A 19,262-nucleotide genomic window follows, 5' to 3' on the forward strand; every position below is an offset into this window, starting at 1 on the left:
GATGAGGGGAAAAAAATACAACCTTAACACTGCAGGACTGTGCACAGAACTTGACAGGTATGCAGATAAACCTTGGCTGTCACTAAAGGACAAGTTAAAGCTTAATTAAAGATGTGTCAGTTCCACAGATGAGATTGTGAAAGTCTCAAGTGATGACGCGGAGGAAGCAAGACACTTTTAATTCCTCCAAGAAGAGGGCTCATGGCAGGGAAAGCCACAGTGGAGTATCCCTTACACAAACAGTCGAGATTTACGTCAGTGTTATGATCCTGTCAGATACACCATATGTATTTTGTCACTAAATCAAAACACCCTATATCATGAAATGATTATAAATTGCGCGTTAACATGTAAGCATCTTTTCAAAATGTGTTAATTGCTAAGTAAATGTATAGTATACACTTTTAACTGCATATAGGGTGCTTTTGCAGCATGGTATCACTACTTACAATTAAGTTAAGGACCCTTTACTCACTTTATCTATAGGTATTAAACCACAGATTTTAAGAATTTAAAAGCCATACCCTCCGCCTGAATTTGATGGTAATGACATTGTTCTTTTAATCTTTATATCATCGTGCATAGTCAACGCAGATTTCCTATGGTTTTCTTCAAACTAACATCGAACTTAATAAATGGATGCACCTCATGTGCTCTGTGATAAAAAAAAACTTTGTATTTGGTAATGATAGTTACAAATCTGTTTTAATTGTTCATCCTGTGAATACTAAAAGAGTATAGCTCTGTTTGATGACAAGCAGTATCTCCCTGCTTTGGTTCTTGGCACACAACAGATGATGCAGGTGAAGATTTCTCACATCCCGTCTGACCAGATCAGATTAAGAGGACACCTCAGGTTGTTCCATGAAAATGATTAGCACAATTACCTCCGGCTGTTTGCTCCGTAATACTTTAATCCCTCCGCAGTGACAGTTCACGTCAGGAGAAAGGAGAGGTTAATCAAAGCATCTCTGGTGGTTTAATCCAGTGCATCAGTGTCTTTCTCCGGTTCCCTCACAGCAAACCACCTCACAGATTTGTTAAGAGCTCCATGTGGAACGAAGAGCACAGATCCTGGAACTAAAGAAATCTGTAAACTTTTCTTCCATTTTCCTTTATTATGTGTCTGTGTGCATATCAGTACTTTAGTACTAGAAGTAATAGTTTTGCTGTACCTTAGATTTGTGATTTCAATATGTAAAAATACTGAGTTGATACTAGACTCTTTTTTTAAAGAATTAATCTTAACTGTTATTTCCATGTGGTTGTGGGATGTTTCGAGGGTAGGTCTGGAATTCCGCTAGTTCTGTACTATTCATGTTTGGTAAAAGTTCACTACTAGCAGAACTCAGATTTGCTCCCGCCTACCGACGGGAATCTCCATCACTGCAATGACCAAATGTGAAAAGGTGGTCTTCACACTCACTGTTTGATCAGCAGGTGGTCAACATGTATAGTGAGTGAGTTTATTACACTTGTGTGAAGTGAACTGACTCCAGCTTTGCTGATCATATGGTTGTGAGTTCACTTCACATTAGGTAATAAATGCTTTTCTCAGGCTTATGTGCATATGCTGATTAGGAGTGTTGTAATGACCAGAATCTTTTTTTTTCTCTCTGCTTTCCCCTGCAACACGGATAATACCTGACAGCCAAAAACCAAGGGGCAAGCCACTTAGCATGTTATTTTTTCCCCTGAATTGTATGCAAATATACTGTATGTGTATATGTGTGAGTGTGTTCAGCTGCCAAAATTTCCTCTGAACTCTTCAAGCCAAAGTCAGTAAACCAGTGAACCCTGTACCTTCAACAGCGTGGGCAACAGGTAAGTATTACTGATAGCCTGGATTGAATCTCAGACGTGCACACTGTCTAAAGCCGTCTCAACTTCATGACATAATGTTCCACTTGTCCACTGACTGACTGACTATTTCTACATCCTTTGAAGGTCCATTTATTTTCTTTGACACTGATTTAGAATTAACCTAGTTGTTGTTAGGTCCTGTATTAAAAGGCTGCCATTGAATTTTGTGTGGTTTACTGTTAGATCATGGGTTGTGCTTTTAAAACAATTAAAACATTTGCTTTACATTATTAATTCCTATGAGTAAGTTATGTTGGATGGTCAGTGTTCAGACAACAAGCTCCTGTGCAAGACCGGCAGATGGGCAGCGCTTCAAGATGTGCATTGTCCAGCTGAGAATCAGTTGACTGGCTCTTCATCTCTGCCTACACCTTTAATCCACAAGTGAACGTTGTAGCACATTCTCCTGGCAGTAATACATTAAACATAAGGTCTGGTGTATAATAAAGAATAGTGGATTATGTGGATAACACCTTTAGCCACAAGATGGCTTAGCAGATGGCAGACCAAAGATGGCTTTTAGTTTTAGATCTGCTACAAGCTTCCACTGTATGTCAGATTGATTGAATGTTAGTTTAAAAAATTCACAGCAAATAACAAGTAGGAAATGGGAAAAAAACAAGCTGAGGATTGAACCACCAACCTTTAAATTAGGGGATGACCTACTCTAACTACTGAGCTACAGCTAACTCTATAATATTGTCAAAGTATATATTAATATAGTAAATATTAATATAATTCACAGTGGACTTCCAAATATTCATCAGGGAACTGTAACAACATTTGATAAAATGGGAACACAATTGGGAGCTAGATAACGTTTAAAGCTACATCCATAAATTTTGGCCACAAGGGGACAGAGAAAAAGCAACATTAGCATTGCTTTTAGGTGGTATAAACACCTATGCTGACTTGCTGTTCACTAACTTCTCTTGTCTGTCGTGAAGAATTATGAGTTTGCGTTCTTAAAAACTGCTATATACAGTGTTTAAACCAAAAAATGTGCTGAAAGAGGCTTAAAATCTCAGTTGAGCTGCAGAGATAGGTCATTTAGTTTTTCTCCATGGTTTAGAGCAACCCATTTCACGTTACGTGTCAGCATTAGCATTTGACATAATGTTCATCTAAACAACTCTTATGAATGCAGTTTTAACAGAGGCAGATATGTTTTGCCTTTGGCTTCTCCATAAGGAAAAAAGGTAACTTTTCTTCTTTCACTCATATTTTCAAACCATAGGTTGATTACAGCGCAGTATTGTTGTAAAGTTTGCAGTGTGTTCCTCTACACACAGTGTTTTCATGTCAGTAACTAAGTAAGATTACCGCACTTTAACTAATCTTATTGAAAGTGTGAAAGTCACAGAGTATTTCTCTGCCAACATTATTCCCGGGTCCCAGACAAAGAAGTTCGAGGAGGGTAATCTTGGACTCCTGGCTCAGAATTAATGCCTAATTCAATCAAGTACTTTTGCCACATTTGTTTTCCCACTAGAAAACTTCTCACACGGAGTACAACCTTTGTAAAGTATCTTACTAAACACTAATGTTAACTAGTGATAAGGACAATCATTGTAGCATCACCAAATGGAAGCTTTTAATATGCTTGAATTTTTTTTTCCTCTGAAAAAAAGTCATAATCATGCATTCATTTGTTATATATATATGTATTTTTTTGTTTTTCCATTTGCCAGAAAGCTATATTTACTAGAAAAAGAAGAAAAAAAAACAATAAATATTTACTGTACAATTGCTTCTCAGATTTTTTTCAAAACACAGAAAACGGAGGTTTATGCAGGAGCCACGGAGGAGACCTCTGTCTTTGATGTGGATACTTCAGAGCCATCATCCACTTCTTTGCCAAAGAGCTGCATGATGCATGTGCGGAACTGATATAGAGAGAATAAAAAGGTGGGTTAAAAATGTAAATCAAACACATTTGTGACTGCTGTGTGCAGCATTGTGATTCTTGTGCCCACCTGTCGGTTCATGAAGACATAGATGACTGGGTTGTAGATGGTGGCGCTCTTGGCAAAGTATGCAGGCATGGCAGCAGCCAGAGGATGGAAGGCATAGCCAGGGTTGGCTGCAGCAAAACAGGCAAAAAAGGTGTAAGGTCCCCAGCACACACAATATGCCACGATCATGACAACCACCATCCTGGATACGTCTTTCTCAGCTTTCTGGGTGGACTCTGATTCCTTCTGCTGCATGGCCACCTGTGGTCAACAAAACAACACAGTGTGAGAGTCGGCCAGGCTGGGATCTACTTAAACTGAAGTGTTAAACCACAGGTTACTTACAGTATGGATAGCCCACCAGACAGCAAGGTAGCACAAGATGATAATAGCCAGGGGAATTATGCAACATGTAATCATAAGAACAATCATGTAGGACTGAACTCCAGGGTCTTCACTTCCACTGAATACATCAGGTCCACATGAGGTCTTCAGTCCATGAGGCCAGTACCTGATGCAAGAACATGTTTAGTTTATGATTCCCCAATAAATTCAACGCTCAGATTTTTAAAAAACAAATAAATCAAAGTGGGCTACCTGCTCCAGCCAAAGATGGGGGGAGCACACCATGCGGCTGACCACACCCAGGAGAAGATAATTCCACCTGAGGCCCATTTCTCATCAAACTTGACATTTCCAAAAGGTTTGCACACAACTATCCATCTCTCCCAGGAAATGATAGTCAGGGACCACAGAGCAGCGATTCCTGTGTAAAGAAGTAAGAAACTCAGAAAAGGTATTTCTCTCACAGTCTGATAACATGTGACCAATAAACCTCCCCTAATTAACTGTTTCCAAACACTTTTCAATCACAGAGAAAAATAAAAACTTACCACAAACTGAGACGGTATAGCCCTCAAAGACACACATTGGGTGTCCCAGAATGAAGTAACCAAAGAACTGGTTGCATACACTGATTGTGCTGGCAAAAACTGTCTCTCCAAGATCAGCAATTGCAAGATTGACCAAGATCCAGTTCAGTGGATGACGGAGTTTCTTGAACTTTGCTGTGGCCACCAAGACCAGACCGTTGGTGAAGACTGATGCAATGACCACAAAAAACATCCAGAGTGTTGAAAGATTGTAAACCCATCGAGGAGCAATGTGGTAATTGGGGCCCTCAAAGGGATCTGAAAAAAAAAAGCAATCTTATATAGTCTCACCATTTCATAATCTGTAAAGTACATGTTGTCCTTTTTTAGCCACAAGATATTTATATACTTAATGTTAAATTTACTGTATGTAACAATGTAAATAACACAATCTGTCTTGTCATTGACAAAATGACGAGTCAAAATTTTATAACTTTTGAACAGTGCTGTACAATAACTCATATATTCCTTATCACCAAACTGTTTAACTCTAAAACCTGTGTTTAGGAAAATATATAACAATGCTAACTGCATTACATTTGAATCAGATTATACTTAAAGCTGCCTTAAGCACAGGGATGCTGAAAATACATCCAAAAAATAAAAGTAAATAAAATAAGAGGTCTACAAAAGAACTGTATATCTTCACACTGTCTTATTTAATGCCTCGGACACAGATTTTTTTTTTCTTTTAGTTTATGTGAGACAATGCTCTGTGTCTGTCTCAGTTCAGCATGCAGCAGCCTTATGAGATTATACTGTACAAAAACATTGTAAAATGTCAATTAAATATGACACACCACTGCAGTATTAATTCTTGCTGATATCAAATTGTTAAAATGCCTAATAGAGGGAATTTAGCAATATATCCTTTAAATCATATAATGCCACTCCAAATATAATATTATTGATCTCGTGAGATTTTAAATAAGTACAAAATATAAAACATTTTATAAATGTAAGCTATACTGACTTGAATTTCTTTTTGTCTAATTTTATGAAGTCAATGAACTGCCTTAAAAGTTAAAAATAATAATAAAAACAAAAATAAAAATACATTGGTAAATAATTACATTTGAATCAGGTTCTAATTGAAACTCAATCTCTCATATGTTGGGTGTTGATCTCAGTGGGACTGTTAGTATTAGCAACCTTTTAAAATAACCTGGAGCCATTAAATTTAGGTTTATGCAGGAATATACAGTCGTATAACAGACCTCTGAAGTTCATTTTTTAAAGTGGTGCGGGCAGGATTATATTTCATATTATGCACCACTTGTAGACAACCTTTAGGTTTGCCACTCGTCCCATGTAATGCAGGATAGTCCCATATTTGAAGACAAAATGCAGCAATAGACTATGTCTCGTATCCTGTGCTGTGAATAATCGAATGTCAAGTAGAACCAACCTAGTTATAGCCTTCAACTGGATTGGAGAAGTTTATCAATGAGCAGCAGGCCGACAAGTGCTGTGCGCTGATAAAATACATGTATGTTTGATTTTTAGAAGTAAGAGTAACCAGACAGTGTTGTGTGCCGATAGCTCATCTGCTAGAGTGCAGCTCTTCAGCCCTTACATTTAACCGCAGCGGTTCAGGTTCGAGTCCAGCCGGAGGCCTTTCGCTACATGTCATCTGCTTTCCTCTCTAATAATAACTATAAAACAGTAGTACACTGCATTTTTTTTTGTTACCCTTAATATTTTTGGGTTATAAGCACATGAAATAATGTGTATCAACATTTTGAAATCTCCAAAAAGGTTTGGCATTAAGCAACAGGCAACAGATTCCCTCATTTAGTGAAATAAACAAATCAAATCATAAGAAGAAAAAGTAAGCACAGCGCGTACAGGATCACTGCTAGACACCAGCATGGAAAAGATGTTCAGCTTCTGCTGGATCCATTATTAACATCCCCATTTGTAGGAGCTTATTTTTCTACCAATCCCTCATATAGTTAACATTCTCATCATATTACTGAAAAAAAATAAAAAGATAATACTGTACCTCTGGTATTGTTGCTGTTTGTGTAAGCAAAGGCAGATCCCCTTGTGGTATCTTCATGGTGCCGCCTGGCAGCAAACATTGGCTGTCCCCACTCTTCTGCCATTGTGATCTTAGAAGGAGGCCCTCAGCAGCACTTTGATTTCACCTACAACCTCCTTGAGTGGCTGGTGTTACTCATCTGACTTTAGCTTTTATACCTGTGCTTCAGAGACCTGTGAGAGGATTAGATCACAATCAAATTACCCCCATTATGTGACACGTAGCGGCGAAGCAATCAACTTATTTTGAACTGTAATTAAAACTATCAGCTAACTGGGTTAGGACACAAAATGCCAGAATAATCTTGTTTGAGAGCGGATTTCCATCCAGTCAGTTAGATCAGAGATTAGCTGCCAGAGCTTTGACTAACACATACATACATTTCGAGCCACTGTTTTTCCTTTATTGAGTCCTGAATCAGACAATATTAAAAAAGCAAAGTAATATTATAAAAGTAATAAAATTATCATTAAAGCTTTAAAGTGAATGTTGGTTTTCTTATGCTGTTGGATGCAGAGGAGTAATTATACATCGGAACACTTAATATCATGAACTGTATCCGATGCATAGTATTAAGTGAATTTGTGAAATCTAAACAAACACTGGAGAATTGTGCACATCGCCATGATTTCACATTGTGTATGATAAGTATGCGTGGGCCTCTGTTCGGTATGAGAAGACGACCGAGTCTTAAAGCAGCTTAAGTGGACATGTGGAAATCCACGGAACTATAACTGGGACAGTTGGAGTTGTTGACATGTGGGAGATGTAAGACATCTTTAAACCCTCCGGAAAGAGAGGTCAACTCAGATCACAGGATTTTAATACTCCTCTCATCCTGTTACTTACATCATAGCCCTCATGGCAAGGACAAAGTGCATCCAGATTTATGGGGAGTGGCTGAAAAGAAGAACACTTGTGGAAGAATGGCACAATTAAACAGCATGATAGGTGTGCACAGGTTATTTGCTTTGCATCAGTGAGGAAATGAATATCTTTATTGTCTTAGATAACAGTCAACAAAATAGCAATAAAATAATCCGAAATTATTACACATCAGAGGGTATTTTAACATATCGATCTCCTCATGGAGTCAACACAGTGGCGAAGGTCTGTGTCTCCATTGAGTGATGCAAACAAAGCTGGGTTTTCTTCTCTCACGACATGATTCCAAGTAAACATGGCGATGGATTTCCAGCATCTCCTAACTGCTGGGATGGTGATTTCACCGTGATAGCCACTGCAGTATTTACTCGAAGGCAACAAGGGCGTCTGGTGACAGAAAGCCAAATCCCTTGCATATGGCAGCAGCCACTTTTGGGAGATAACAGTCTGCAGTGTGTTTGGATGTCATGGCATGTGACTCAAATGTAAGCGGTACCATTTCACTTTTGTAAAAATAAAGGCTTTGTTGGAAAAAAAACAAACAAACCCCACCTCGTACGAGCGAATACGTTTGGTGTATCCACCACTCGTTTTTCAGTTCGCAGTTTCAAGTTGGGCATTACTCTTTCCTTCTCAGTTTGCCTCCTTTCAAAACGGCAAGTGCAGTCGTTTTCAAACCGCGTCATTTAACTGTGTAACTGTGTAACTGTAAAGGCTGTACCACTAGCAGAGATGTCCTAACCTGTGCAGGCTGGCCAGGTGTTTTATTTAATAAATCATAAATATTCTACCTGAGAGTTGCCTGATAGCTGGGACCTGCAGTATTCGCCACTCATGGAGCATCGTTAACATCTGTGCGATATGAAAAAGAAGAACAACAGTAGCAATGAAAATAAAACATTATCTGACATTCAGGCCAGTCATTCATTTAAACATACTTTTATCTACTGCGTTTTTTATTCATTATTAGCAATTAGTTCAAAGGGCCATTTTAATGAGGGAGAGCAATGGGGAATTAATTTATTTATTTATTTATCTTTTAAAAGCACTCCAAAAATTAAACGGATAAAAAAAAAAAAAAAAAAGCACCAATACAAGTCATAACATCAGAAGGCCCGACTGACACCTTACACTGAAGGTGGAAAAATGTTGTCACAGAAAATTAAAGATTAAGATTAAAGAAATAAGAAATAGGGCGGTCTAATTTCCAAAATTATTGTTTTATCTTGTTAGCTAATTTTACTGGGTATGTAAATATGTTTGTTTATTTATCTCTATTTAACGTTTCTGTATGTCCTTATTCTCATGCAAAATTATTTTGTATTAGTTGTCAGGTTTTCAAATACATTTCAAATATGCATTTGCATAGCACTGTAGAGAGAAGCATTTTAGAAGATCCTTGATTGTGGATCATTTATCTTTCATTTTAAGGTTTTTCAAAACAGGTTTGTCCAGCATTGCCTGATTAAGAGCAGTGTATCTTGTCGAAAGCCTTGTAAATTGGCAGATGTAGTAGATTCTCTCCTTCTGGTGCTCAACCTCTAATCAGCACCATGTTGACCGTGTGAAATGCAGGTTAAGATTTCTAATGTCTCAGCAGACCAAAGCAGATTATACGGACAACTCAGGTACTTCCACAAAACAGATTAAAAGAGAAGTAATTACTTCTGGCATACTCACGTTGTAACACTTTAATCTCTCCGGAATGACAGTTCACTTCAGGGGAAAGCAGTTTAACCCAAGCTACTCACGTGGTTTATTTCAATCTGTCGATTCTGTGTCCACGTCAATGTGCAGGTAGCTGCCCGCAGGTTTGAGAAGAACTCCATGTGGGACAAGGACTGTACATGAGGAAGAGGATGGAGCCTGAAACTGAAGAAATCTGTAAACTTGTCTTTTGTTTTCCACTATTTCTAAATGTATCTATGTTCATAATATGTGACATCAGTATCTCAGGGGAGAGTGTTCTAGTTTCAGTATCTTAATGTAAATGTACTTATGATCAAAGAGGTGAAGTTGTATTTGTTATTTCCATGTGGTTGTGGGATGTTTCGAGGGTAGGTCTGGAATTCCGCTAGTTCTGTACTATTCATGTTTGGTAAAAGTTCACTACTAGCAGAACTCAGATTTGCTCCCGACTACCGACAGGAATCTCCATGGGCCACCATGACCGAGGGTGAAAGTCTGGTTAATGTACTCACGGTCTGAACAGCAGGTGGTCTACATGAGTAGTGACAGTTGATGACCCTGGATAATTACACTGGTGTGAAGAGAGCTGTGTCCCACTCTGTTATTTTACGGCCTCATGTTCACTTCACATCAGGCAATAATCCTTCTCTCAGATCTGTGTGTGCGTGCGTTGACGAGCGATGTGCTTTTCTCTGCAGCACAGTTGTCCTACGGAGGCCAGACACCCAGACGCAGTTGTGATTATGGTATTTCCAAGTATTGATTGAGTCATTTCCATCTTGTCTCAGCAGCATGACAGGCAGACAACATGTAACCACATATTTAATATTCACAGTTTTTGTATATGTTCTGTACAGGAAACAGTTTGTTAGATCACTGAGAAAGGTGTTTTCAACAACACTAGTTTTTAAACATCTTATTTTAATATATCTGATGTAAATCTGAAGAGTATGACCATATCTATTCAGACTAATGCTATCTGAAAACAATCCCACATCTTTTATTGTAAAGATGTTTCACATGAACTTTTGCTCTTTGTCAACACAGGGACTAGTGTAAGTGCCTAGACTGAGATTACTGAGTAATCCCATTCAGCTAACCCTCTTTATCTTATTGTGCTAAAGCATTTGAAAAAAAAAAAAAACAAGTGCAAATAACAAGTTTAAACAGTGAGATATTTATCATGATAAAATATTTTATTTCTGTTATTGAAAATTGGTAGTGATAGTACTGTATGCAGAGATGTGTGTGTGTGTGTGTGTGTGTGTGTGTTCCTGTTAAGTTATCCTGTGAACTCTGTAAGGTAAAGCCTTTAAGCCTCTGCTTGGTGAGTAAACGAGTAAAGTCCGTGTAACCCTGTGGTCAATAGGAGACTGGATTAATCTGAATCTGTGTCTTTCTACTAGACACATTATCTCAGGTCGAAATAATAAAATAAATGAATAAAAACTAAATCAAGACATTGATTGTGGTCCAGTTTTGATCGATATCGGCAGCTGTGCTGTGGTGCAATGTGTGGGCTGACAGAGGAACTGGTCTGCGTCTTTTACATCGCTGCCATGTGGTGTTTTGCACACATTTGAATAAACTGATGAATGATTCCGCAGAAAACGGTGCATTCTCCTCAGATTTGAAAGAAGCAGAGGCAGTAGCAGAGCTGGCGCAGTGGCGGCTCTGCCAGACGGACAGCAGAAGATGAAGGACGCGGTTGATGCACATTCTCCTTGAGGACTTTTCCTTGTACCATGTGGTACTGAAAGTTCATACCGCATGTTGTAGTTTTTGCATGATGCAGCCAACCATGTGTTTATCTTATCACTTCCCCTCATAAAAAACATTTGAAACATCGGAGTGTCTGTATGTCAAATACACAATTCTGTACTCATGTTTGTATACTCACTATGCTACTGTGTTTTTTATTTTATCTTTGTCTCGTGCTTGAATCTTCCCTCAAAATACATTTCATTGCAAATTTTCTTTCTAGCTCACTGCTGACGTTTTGATTGAGGCAAGATTTCAAAATGTCCACAGTGACTTGGAAGTAAAGTTTGCATTTTGAGACTTTGCTGTGCAACATAACAAAATCCAGGCGATCTAAATAAAGCAGAGATGTGTGTTTGGTTTGGGCGTCTTTGTCAAACTGCACGACATCCTTTTCTTCTAAAAATCATGTAGGAGTAGGAGCATAGTGTTGTATGTTTGTCTCACTGACTTTGGCTGCCTCACATTGTGTTACTGTAGATGAAAAGTGCTTCAGTTAGAGAAGAACACGCATTCTTAATGTTTCCCCACATTTTCAATCATTTCTCAAACTGAGATTCAGCTGTTTATTAATTCTCTGTTAGATCAGTTTTTTCACACACATGCGAAAGAGCCGACACAACAATCGCTCTACGGGTCTTACAAGCATTTCCTTCCACTTGTCAACATTAATTAAGTAATAACTACTATGGGTTTCCAGTGACCTGAAACGTCATTTCTTCTTCTTTGTGTCTAAATTCTCACATTAGAATTTAGGATAGAATACAAGACCAAAGAGATGACACGTTTCATTGTTTTTTTTTATCATTTACACCTGCAGCGATTCTCGGAGTGAAGACACAAATAATCACTTCACCGCTGGAATCAATTATTTATTTCTTCTTCTTTTTTCTTTTTTTTTTTTTTTTTTTGTTTTGTTTTGGGGTTTTTTTTTTACATTTCTCTTTGCATGTCTTATTCTATCTGTAATAATAATAATACATTCCATTTGTCTTAGTATTTGTACATTCAGTGCTATTTACAGTGTGTGACGGACAGTAATTTAAGCCGGTGAAACTTTAGAGACTTCTGTCACTGATTGACTTGTCGATGACTCCTCATCATCGCCTCCGCTCATCCCCAGCATCTTCTTCAAACATGAGCGGAACTGAAAAAGAAAATGATTGGAAAAAAGTTGGTCTTCCGGTATCTCATGTAATTACAGAGTGACTTCTTTGGGGATACATACTGAAACAATATGAGATGACTTTATTCTGATTTTTTTTTTTTTTTTAAATCCATGAAATTCAAATCAATCAAGAAATAAAAATCTGAGGAGAAGCTCTCTGTATGTTTTGAAAGCCACCATTGGAGGGCGCCATTAGACTTCTCCTCATCTCCTTTATATTTAAATTCAGTGCGACTTCAGAGCTAATCCACTGCTTCTAAGTAGCTTTTAAACCAGAGTGAATACATGACAGTGAACCCACCTGTTTATTGAGGAGGATGTAGATAATTGGGTTGTAGACTGTGGAGGCCTTCGAGAAGCAGGAAGGTATGGTGGCCAGTCTCAGGTCAAATGACTGCCCACGGTTGTTCACAACCCAAACAGCAAAGGAGGCATAAGGCATCCAGCACACCAGGAAGCCCAGCACCATCAAAACCACCATCCTGGTCACTTCCCTCTCTGCCTTCTGGGTGGAGGCAGACTCAGCCTGGGCCTTTGCTGCCTGTTGATGGGGAGAAGTACAAAATCCAGTGGTCGGTCTGAGGGACTCACATGTAAACTCAAATCCTTCTTTCTCCTGCAGTCTACCTAAACCCCACAGGCAGCGATAGATAACCTACCGATTTCAGCATAAAAAGCAGCTGTGAGTAGCAGAAAACGATGGTAGCGAAAGGGACAGCAAAGCAGAAGCAGAAGAGGAACATCACATAGGACTCGTTGTTAAACTTGTTGTTAGTTGTGTACCAGTCCGGTCCACAGGAGCACTGCATGCCCTCTGGGATATACCTGGAGAGAAAGACAAAGAAACAATCTGTCTGTGAATATACTGCAGGACAATAACAGTTGGAATTTATTGAGGATAATAGGACTACTATAAAAAATGAATAAAACTGGACTGTGTTCAGTCTTTAGATACTGACCTACTCCATCCAACCAGAGGAGGAACTGCAGCAAACGAAGCAAATACCCAAGTTGCTGCGCAACAAGCTATGGCATGGTGAGGTTTGAAGGCAAAGTTCCCGAGTGGCTTGCAGACAACCAGCCATCTTTCAAAAGCTACCACAGCAAGAGACCAGAGGCTCACCATACCTGGAACAAGACAGAAAAGAATAAATGACACAGATCACACTTCCCTCACTGAGCTGCAACTTATAACAACATGACAAAGCTGCGTTTTAAATATCAGCACCAGTTTAAATACATGGATGAAACATATTCTGGGTCTGAGTTGTCTGTGATCTATTATTCCAGACTTCAGGACACATTTGGCCCAGATGTACACATAACCAGAAGTTATTACACTAAAAGTAAGTCTTAAGAAGATGTTTCTAACTTATAATGTGTTCTCCTTCAGCTGAAATAATAATAACCCAGGTTGTACTGGTTTACCTCTAATGCGGCCATCGATTTTTTTTTAGTTCCTAGATGAAGGAACGGTCTCTAGGCTTATGCTTGGGTCTGATCTCAGGTTGCATTCAGCCTCATGATTATAGCTAAGTAGACACAACTAAATTTTAAGTAAACTTAACAAGTGAATATAAAGTCAACATAACTCAAGACAAATAGTTATAGTTTTTTTCAAAGCAATTGGTTTTCTAGATCACCTTGTCAGATTTTGCAGTGTGTAATTGTGCTTTACAGGTAATCAACATAAGTATATCATATCTTATACCTATAAAAATCTTTGCATTTATAATATAAATTGGGAAAATGACTGCCTCTATGATAGTACTGCATTTATCCAATTCCTCATGCTGCTTACCACCAAGAGTTGCTGTAAATCCTTCAATCTTGCACCCGATTGGACCGAGAATCATGTATTTGAAGGCAAAGCAGTAGAAGCAGGTGAAGGAGCCCACAGAGGAGACGAGGAGGTTTGCCACAGCCAAGTTCACCAGGATGTAGTTCAGATGAGACCGGAGCTTCTTATGTTGAGCAGTACACATGATAGTAAGCGTATTGATGGCCGTACCAGTCACAAACAGGAAAAACATAAAAGCTGACATGGAATAAAAGATTCCTGGGCTTCCTAGGTGATCCTGGGGAACCAGGTACGGGCTAAGGGACGTGATGTTGTTGGTTTCCAGAGGGATGGGGATCCAGAAGTCTTCTGGTAACTCCACAGGACGATTTCCCCTCATGTTGTTCTGGGTGCTGGTCAAATAAAAATTAAAGCACGGTTCAAAAAGATGTTAAAATGGTACTATTGTTCAAAGGCTACAGATGATTTCCTTATAATCGAAATACTAATGCGAGATGTGATGCTTTACTGTCTTCTCGTGGATGTTTGTGTCTCGGATGCGGAGTTAAAGCTGCATTTATAGGAACTTTAAATAATACTCAGGCTCAACTTAACTGGCTCAAGGAGGAGATTTAAAGCTTTGGTTCACAAGCCACGCACACACACACAGACTATACGTATACATGTCAAGTCGCCACTCCAATCGCAACACATTTGAGCTAATACAGAGGTACAGAGATCATCCCATTACAACGCAGTGGAAGAGCCCTGTGTCTGTGAATCATCTAATCTGATCACGATGTGATGTTCAGGAGGTCAGTCAGCAGGTCAGCAGGCATTTTGACTTCAGTAATCCAGGTTGCAGTGGTTTACCTCAAGCCACTTGGCATAGTATGAATATTTTCAAAGAAGTAGTTTCCCTGTTTCTCCTTATGTATGAGAACTTAACAATAAAAATCATAAGCCAGATAATGCTATAAAGAAAAACGTTTTATGGAACTTGAAAACGTGTTTTGTATAACACTCTCTAAACAATTTGTTAATTTGGTTAACTTGTTGATTGAAAAATTGTTGCCTCACTTTAATTAGAATTCCAATCACACTAGATACTTTTCCGTGAGAATTTTTAATTTACAGTCACCAGAAGTGGACAAAGTACACAGCTTTATTACTTGAGTGAAAGTTTAGATACTCCTGTCAGATTCTTAATTGAGTCAAAGTACCAGAGTACTTACTTTTAAAAACACAGAGGTATTCAAAAGTAGCCTACATTTTTTTATGTCAGCGCATTGTTGTGATTTTCCACAGAGCATTTACAGAACCTAATGACTCTGAAACAACGTGCTGCTGAATGACTGACTGACTGCAGAACCTGTGGAATAAACAGTTTGTAGAATATGATACAACGCCTGTAGAAATAGTCATAAAAACCCAAACAGTTGAATCAACAAAAGGACAGTCAGCTATCTGTTTAAAAGTTTGTCTATATGCCTCGACATGCTTTCTCGAGTATGTCACTGCCTATTTTTGGAGGCAGTGATGAAGTTTAGTTGTGATAAACAGCAAACCTTTAAAATGAAAGGAATCTTTCTCTATTTCTAAAACTCGTAAACATGGAATTAAGATGAGGCCATGGTGTTCTGCCTCATCTAATGTAGCCATCATTTAGTTCAAACTAAGGTGTTCAAAAAAGCAACAAGCACAACATGGCTGACAGTGGAGGAGTGGGCAGTAATTGGTTTTCTCCTGTGACTAACACAGTGTGTGGTCTATGACATTTTTAAAATAAAATAAAATTCATTCCACTGACTAAAAGCTCTGCTGTAAAAAGTTCTTCAAAGAAATGCATTGGAGTCAAAAGTACAATATTTGTCTAAGTTCAAAAAAAAGGGAAAAAAAGAAAAAATATATATTATATATAAATTATTTGAATATCTCAGTAAGTAATGATGTCCTGCAACAATATTAGGTACCTTAAAGCATTATTGCACTTTACTTAAAAATTTTTAACTAACTAAACATAGTACTTACAGGTATTTTAAAGCTGGTTTTTATGTATTTATTTTTCTAAGTATTGAATATAGCACTGCAAGTGGCTGGTAGAGAACAGTTTTTTCATTTTTCTTTATATATGTATGTACACAAAGATCAATGACAAATACATGAATCTTGATCTTGATCTTGATCTTGATCTTGATCTTGAAACCAGTGAATGTGTTATTTTCCCAGTATAGGCAATAAACAGACACTATGAACATATTTGCTTTTTTTTAATTACTTTTCATCTTGCAGAGTATTTATAATGTTTTACTTGAATCACAACCTTGAACAAACATTTTTCATATGACAGAACATACATATCTTCATTGTTATTTACAATTCACAAATCATTAGTGGCAGAGAAATCAGCCAGTCTAAGCAGGCCCAACTTTGGAGACTTCAGTCACTGACTGTGTTGTTGACGACTCCTCTTCACCTCCACCCATCCCCAGCATCATCATCATGGATGAGCGGAACTGAAACACGAAAAAAAAGACAAATTGTAAAAGTTTTTTCCTTGCAACACCAAAAAGTCTCTGCAAAGTCCAGCATCTAGCCCTTTGTTCTTCTCCAGCTATCTTCATCATCATGTGTGAACATAACTGAGAGGATGAAGCACAAATATCTAGAATTTAAAAAAAGAGACTTTGGCAGAACAATTTTCAGTAGAATTATCACATTTTTCTACCAATAAAAAAAAGTGCCATCATCATCATTCCTCTACACATAGTAGTTTTGATTAACATCACCATCACAGCAAAGGGGCGACTTGAATGTTTAATACTGAGGTATTTCTCAAAGTGGATTCAAAGTTTGATCAAAGATGTGAATCCTTTAAAATGTGGCACCAATGAATCACTATACTGTCTGCTTTATGCTGCTTTCATGTATTTCAGACTGAGGTGTCTGTCTGAGACAGAGGATGCAGTAAGATACACAGAGACTATTTATGGCCACTTGGTTAAGGCCCCAAAAGGGTTGATGGGATTCCACATCAGGTCCTCCTTAAACATTGTCCCATATGTTTCCTTTCAGCAAATCAGGCATTTGACCTGATATTTAACAGACCTGTTTATTGAAGAGGATGTAGATAATTGGGTTGTAGACTGTGGAGGCCTTCGAGAAGCAGGAAGGTATGGTGGCCAGTCTCAGGTCAAACGGTTGCCCACGGTTGTTCACAACCCAAATAGCAAAGGAGGCATAAGGCATCCAGCACACCAGGAAGCCCAGCACCATCACAACCACCATCCTGGTCACTTCCCTCTCTGCCTTCTGGGTGGAGGCAGACTCAGCCTGGGCCTTTGCTGCCTATTGATGGGGAGAAGTGAGATGGGTCAAAGATGAAAGAAATGTCACTTTGGTTCAGTTTGTATTTGAAGCATGCTTGTAAGGGCTACGCCTTTATCAATTGTACTGAATCTGTCAGAACCAGTTCTACAGAAGTAATGTAAAGTTTTTTTTATGTCAGCAATAAAGGTTATGTCTATTTAAAACCCTTTTCAGTCACTATATTTAAGCTTGATATAAATTTAAGGTCATTTTTGTTTGCCTCACCATTTTCAGTGTGATGAGCAGCTGAGAGTAGCAGAAGATAATGGTGGTGAAGGGAACAGCAAAGCAGAAGCAGAAAAGGAATATCACATAGGATTCATTGTTGTATTTGTTGTTTGCGGTGTACCAGTCTGGACCACAGGAGCACTGCAGGCCCTCTGGGATATACCTGGAGAGACAATCACGAGGGCATTGACTATACATCCCCACTTCCTGGTTGCAAGATGAATTTCAGTGTGTTGACTGGTTCCTGTTGCTTACCTGCTCCATCCGAACAGCGGAGGAACTGAAGCGATCAGTGCAAACACCCAGGTGAATACACAACAGGCTACGGCATGGTCAGGCTTGAAGATAAAGTTCCCGAGTGGCTTGCAGATGACCAGCCATCTTTCAAAAGCGACCACAGCCAGAGACCACAGGCTTACCATGCCTGGAACGATATACAGTACAGCAAGTTTTTTTTTACATTTATTACCTTGTTAAAACCCCAGTATCTTAATCCTATGAATGTGCCTCAGCTTCATCTTACCACCAAGCGTTGCCATAAAACCTTCAATCTTGCATGCTAGAGGTCCAAAGATGAAATATCTGGATGCAAAGGAGCAGCAGGCAGTGAAGGAGCCCACACAGGACACAAGAAGGTTCGCCACAGCCAAGTTCACCAGGATGTAGTTGAGGTGGGACCGCAGCTTTTTGTATTTCATGGTGCATGCAATGGTGAGAGTGTTGATGCCAGTGCCAACCACGAATACGAAGAACATAAATCCTGACATGCTGTAGAAGGTGACCGAGTCCCCCAGGTGATCCTGGGGAACCAGGAAAGGGCTGAGTGATGTGACATTGTTGGTGTCCAGAGGGATGGGTATCCAGAAGTCCTCTGGCAGCTCCAGACCACGATTCGCCCTCATTTTGCTCTTTCTGTATAATTATTGATGAAAGCTGTGTGTTTTCCTTGTTTTATCTATATAGCATATAAAAAAAGAATAAAAGATAAAAGAGGTGAACAAGCCTGCTGAAGTGGCCACGTTCTGACCATCTCTGATGTCTGCCCTTTATTGAGGGTGGACTTTTATAAATGGTCACAGGATGCCCATCATCCAATTTAAAAGCCAAATTGACTGTATAATTAATTGATTAATTTAATTGAGTGTTAGGGTGTAAGTCATTTAGTGGTTTTCCCTTTTGGCTGTGCTGCCAAAGAGATCATAATCCGCAAATGTTGTGGCCAATTGAAAACTACTTAAGAGATATAATATAAAGACAAGACAATATAGAGATAATCATCTAAATTGTGAATATGAATGCTGAAAGTTACCCACATCGTGCTGTTAGGAGCCTCATCACACTGGGCTCACAGTAAGAATTTTGAGTTTTAGTCAGTTGCAGAAACATTACCCACAAGCATCTGAATTAATGAACACACACACATCAGTATGCATATGTGCAAAAATGTGTACACCATGCCCTGTGTGGATATACATGCCCATTTGTTTTTATCATCGAAGCCTTGTTAAACAGGTTAATCCCATCTTCTTAAAGAAGAGCACAGCAGGTCCTTTTCTGCTAATCTGGTTTCCATTAACATTAAATCTGA

The 19,262-nt window shown here is 38.7% G+C and overlaps 3 protein-coding genes across 3 annotated transcripts; all 3 read right to left on the reverse strand.

Annotated features, from left to right (window-relative positions):
* Positions 1-3,432: 3,432 nt before the first annotated feature.
* On the reverse strand, positions 3,433-6,926 carry LOC139630741 (red-sensitive opsin). The gene is made up of 6 exons (XM_071494424.1): positions 6,756-6,926; positions 4,712-5,008; positions 4,416-4,584; positions 4,164-4,329; positions 3,840-4,079; positions 3,433-3,749 (listed from the first exon to the last, which is right to left on the reverse strand). Exons 1-6 carry the CDS (start codon positions 6,856-6,858, stop codon positions 3,651-3,653), a joined length of 1,074 nt encoding a protein of 357 aa, XP_071350525.1. The 5' UTR covers positions 6,859-6,926; the 3' UTR covers positions 3,433-3,650.
* A 4,994-nt stretch (positions 6,927-11,920) lies between these two features.
* LOC139630462 (blue-sensitive opsin-like) lies at positions 11,921-14,630 on the reverse strand. The gene is made up of 5 exons (XM_071493934.1): positions 14,099-14,630; positions 13,257-13,425; positions 12,957-13,122; positions 12,599-12,838; positions 11,921-12,276 (listed from the first exon to the last, which is right to left on the reverse strand). The coding sequence occupies exons 1-5, from the start codon at positions 14,475-14,477 to the stop codon at positions 12,172-12,174; spliced, it is 1,059 nt and encodes a 352-aa protein (XP_071350035.1). The 5' UTR covers positions 14,478-14,630; the 3' UTR covers positions 11,921-12,171.
* Positions 14,631-16,332: 1,702 nt separating this feature from the next.
* LOC139630520 (blue-sensitive opsin-like) lies at positions 16,333-18,716 on the reverse strand. Its single transcript, XM_071494064.1, has 5 exons — positions 18,198-18,716; positions 17,930-18,098; positions 17,672-17,837; positions 17,186-17,425; positions 16,333-16,593 (listed from the first exon to the last, which is right to left on the reverse strand). Exons 1-5 carry the CDS (start codon positions 18,574-18,576, stop codon positions 16,492-16,494), a joined length of 1,056 nt encoding a protein of 351 aa, XP_071350165.1. The 5' UTR covers positions 18,577-18,716; the 3' UTR covers positions 16,333-16,491.
* Between the last annotated feature and the right edge of the window lie 546 nt (positions 18,717-19,262).

This window comes from Trachinotus anak, unplaced genomic scaffold (genome assembly GCF_046630095.1).
Source record: "Trachinotus anak isolate AG129_WGS33_773 ecotype Australia unplaced genomic scaffold, CSIRO_AGI_Tana_v1 ptg000013l, whole genome shotgun sequence".
Classification (NCBI taxonomy): Eukaryota; Metazoa; Chordata; class Actinopteri; order Carangiformes; family Carangidae; genus Trachinotus; species Trachinotus anak.

Coding starts and splice junctions, on each gene's coding strand:
- LOC139630462 (XM_071493934.1), bottom strand. CDS start 14,477: ATGAGGGGAAATCGTCCTGTGGAGTTACCAGAAGACTTCTGGATCCCC. Junction 13,426..14,098: donor ATTTACAGCAACTCTTGGTG/GTAAGCAGCATG, acceptor GTCTTGTTCCAG/GTATGGTGAGCCTCTGGTCT. Junction 13,123..13,256: donor CCTCTGGTTGGATGGAGTAG/GTCAGTATCTAA, acceptor CTTTCTCTCCAG/GTATATCCCAGAGGGCATGC.
- LOC139630741 (XM_071494424.1), bottom strand. CDS start 6,858: ATGGCAGAAGAGTGGGGACAGCCAATGTTTGCTGCCAGGCGGCACCAT. Junction 5,009..6,755: donor AAACAGCAACAATACCAGAG/GTACAGTATTAT, acceptor TTTTTTTTTCAG/ATCCCTTTGAGGGCCCCAAT. Junction 4,330..4,415: donor CCCATCTTTGGCTGGAGCAG/GTAGCCCACTTT, acceptor TTCTTGCATCAG/GTACTGGCCTCATGGACTGA.
- LOC139630520 (XM_071494064.1), bottom strand. CDS start 18,576: ATGAGGGCGAATCGTGGTCTGGAGCTGCCAGAGGACTTCTGGATACCC. Junction 17,838..17,929: donor CCGCTGTTCGGATGGAGCAG/GTAAGCAACAGG, acceptor TTGTCTCTCCAG/GTATATCCCAGAGGGCCTGC. Junction 17,426..17,671: donor TGCTCATCACACTGAAAATG/GTGAGGCAAACA, acceptor CCCCATCAATAG/GCAGCAAAGGCCCAGGCTGA.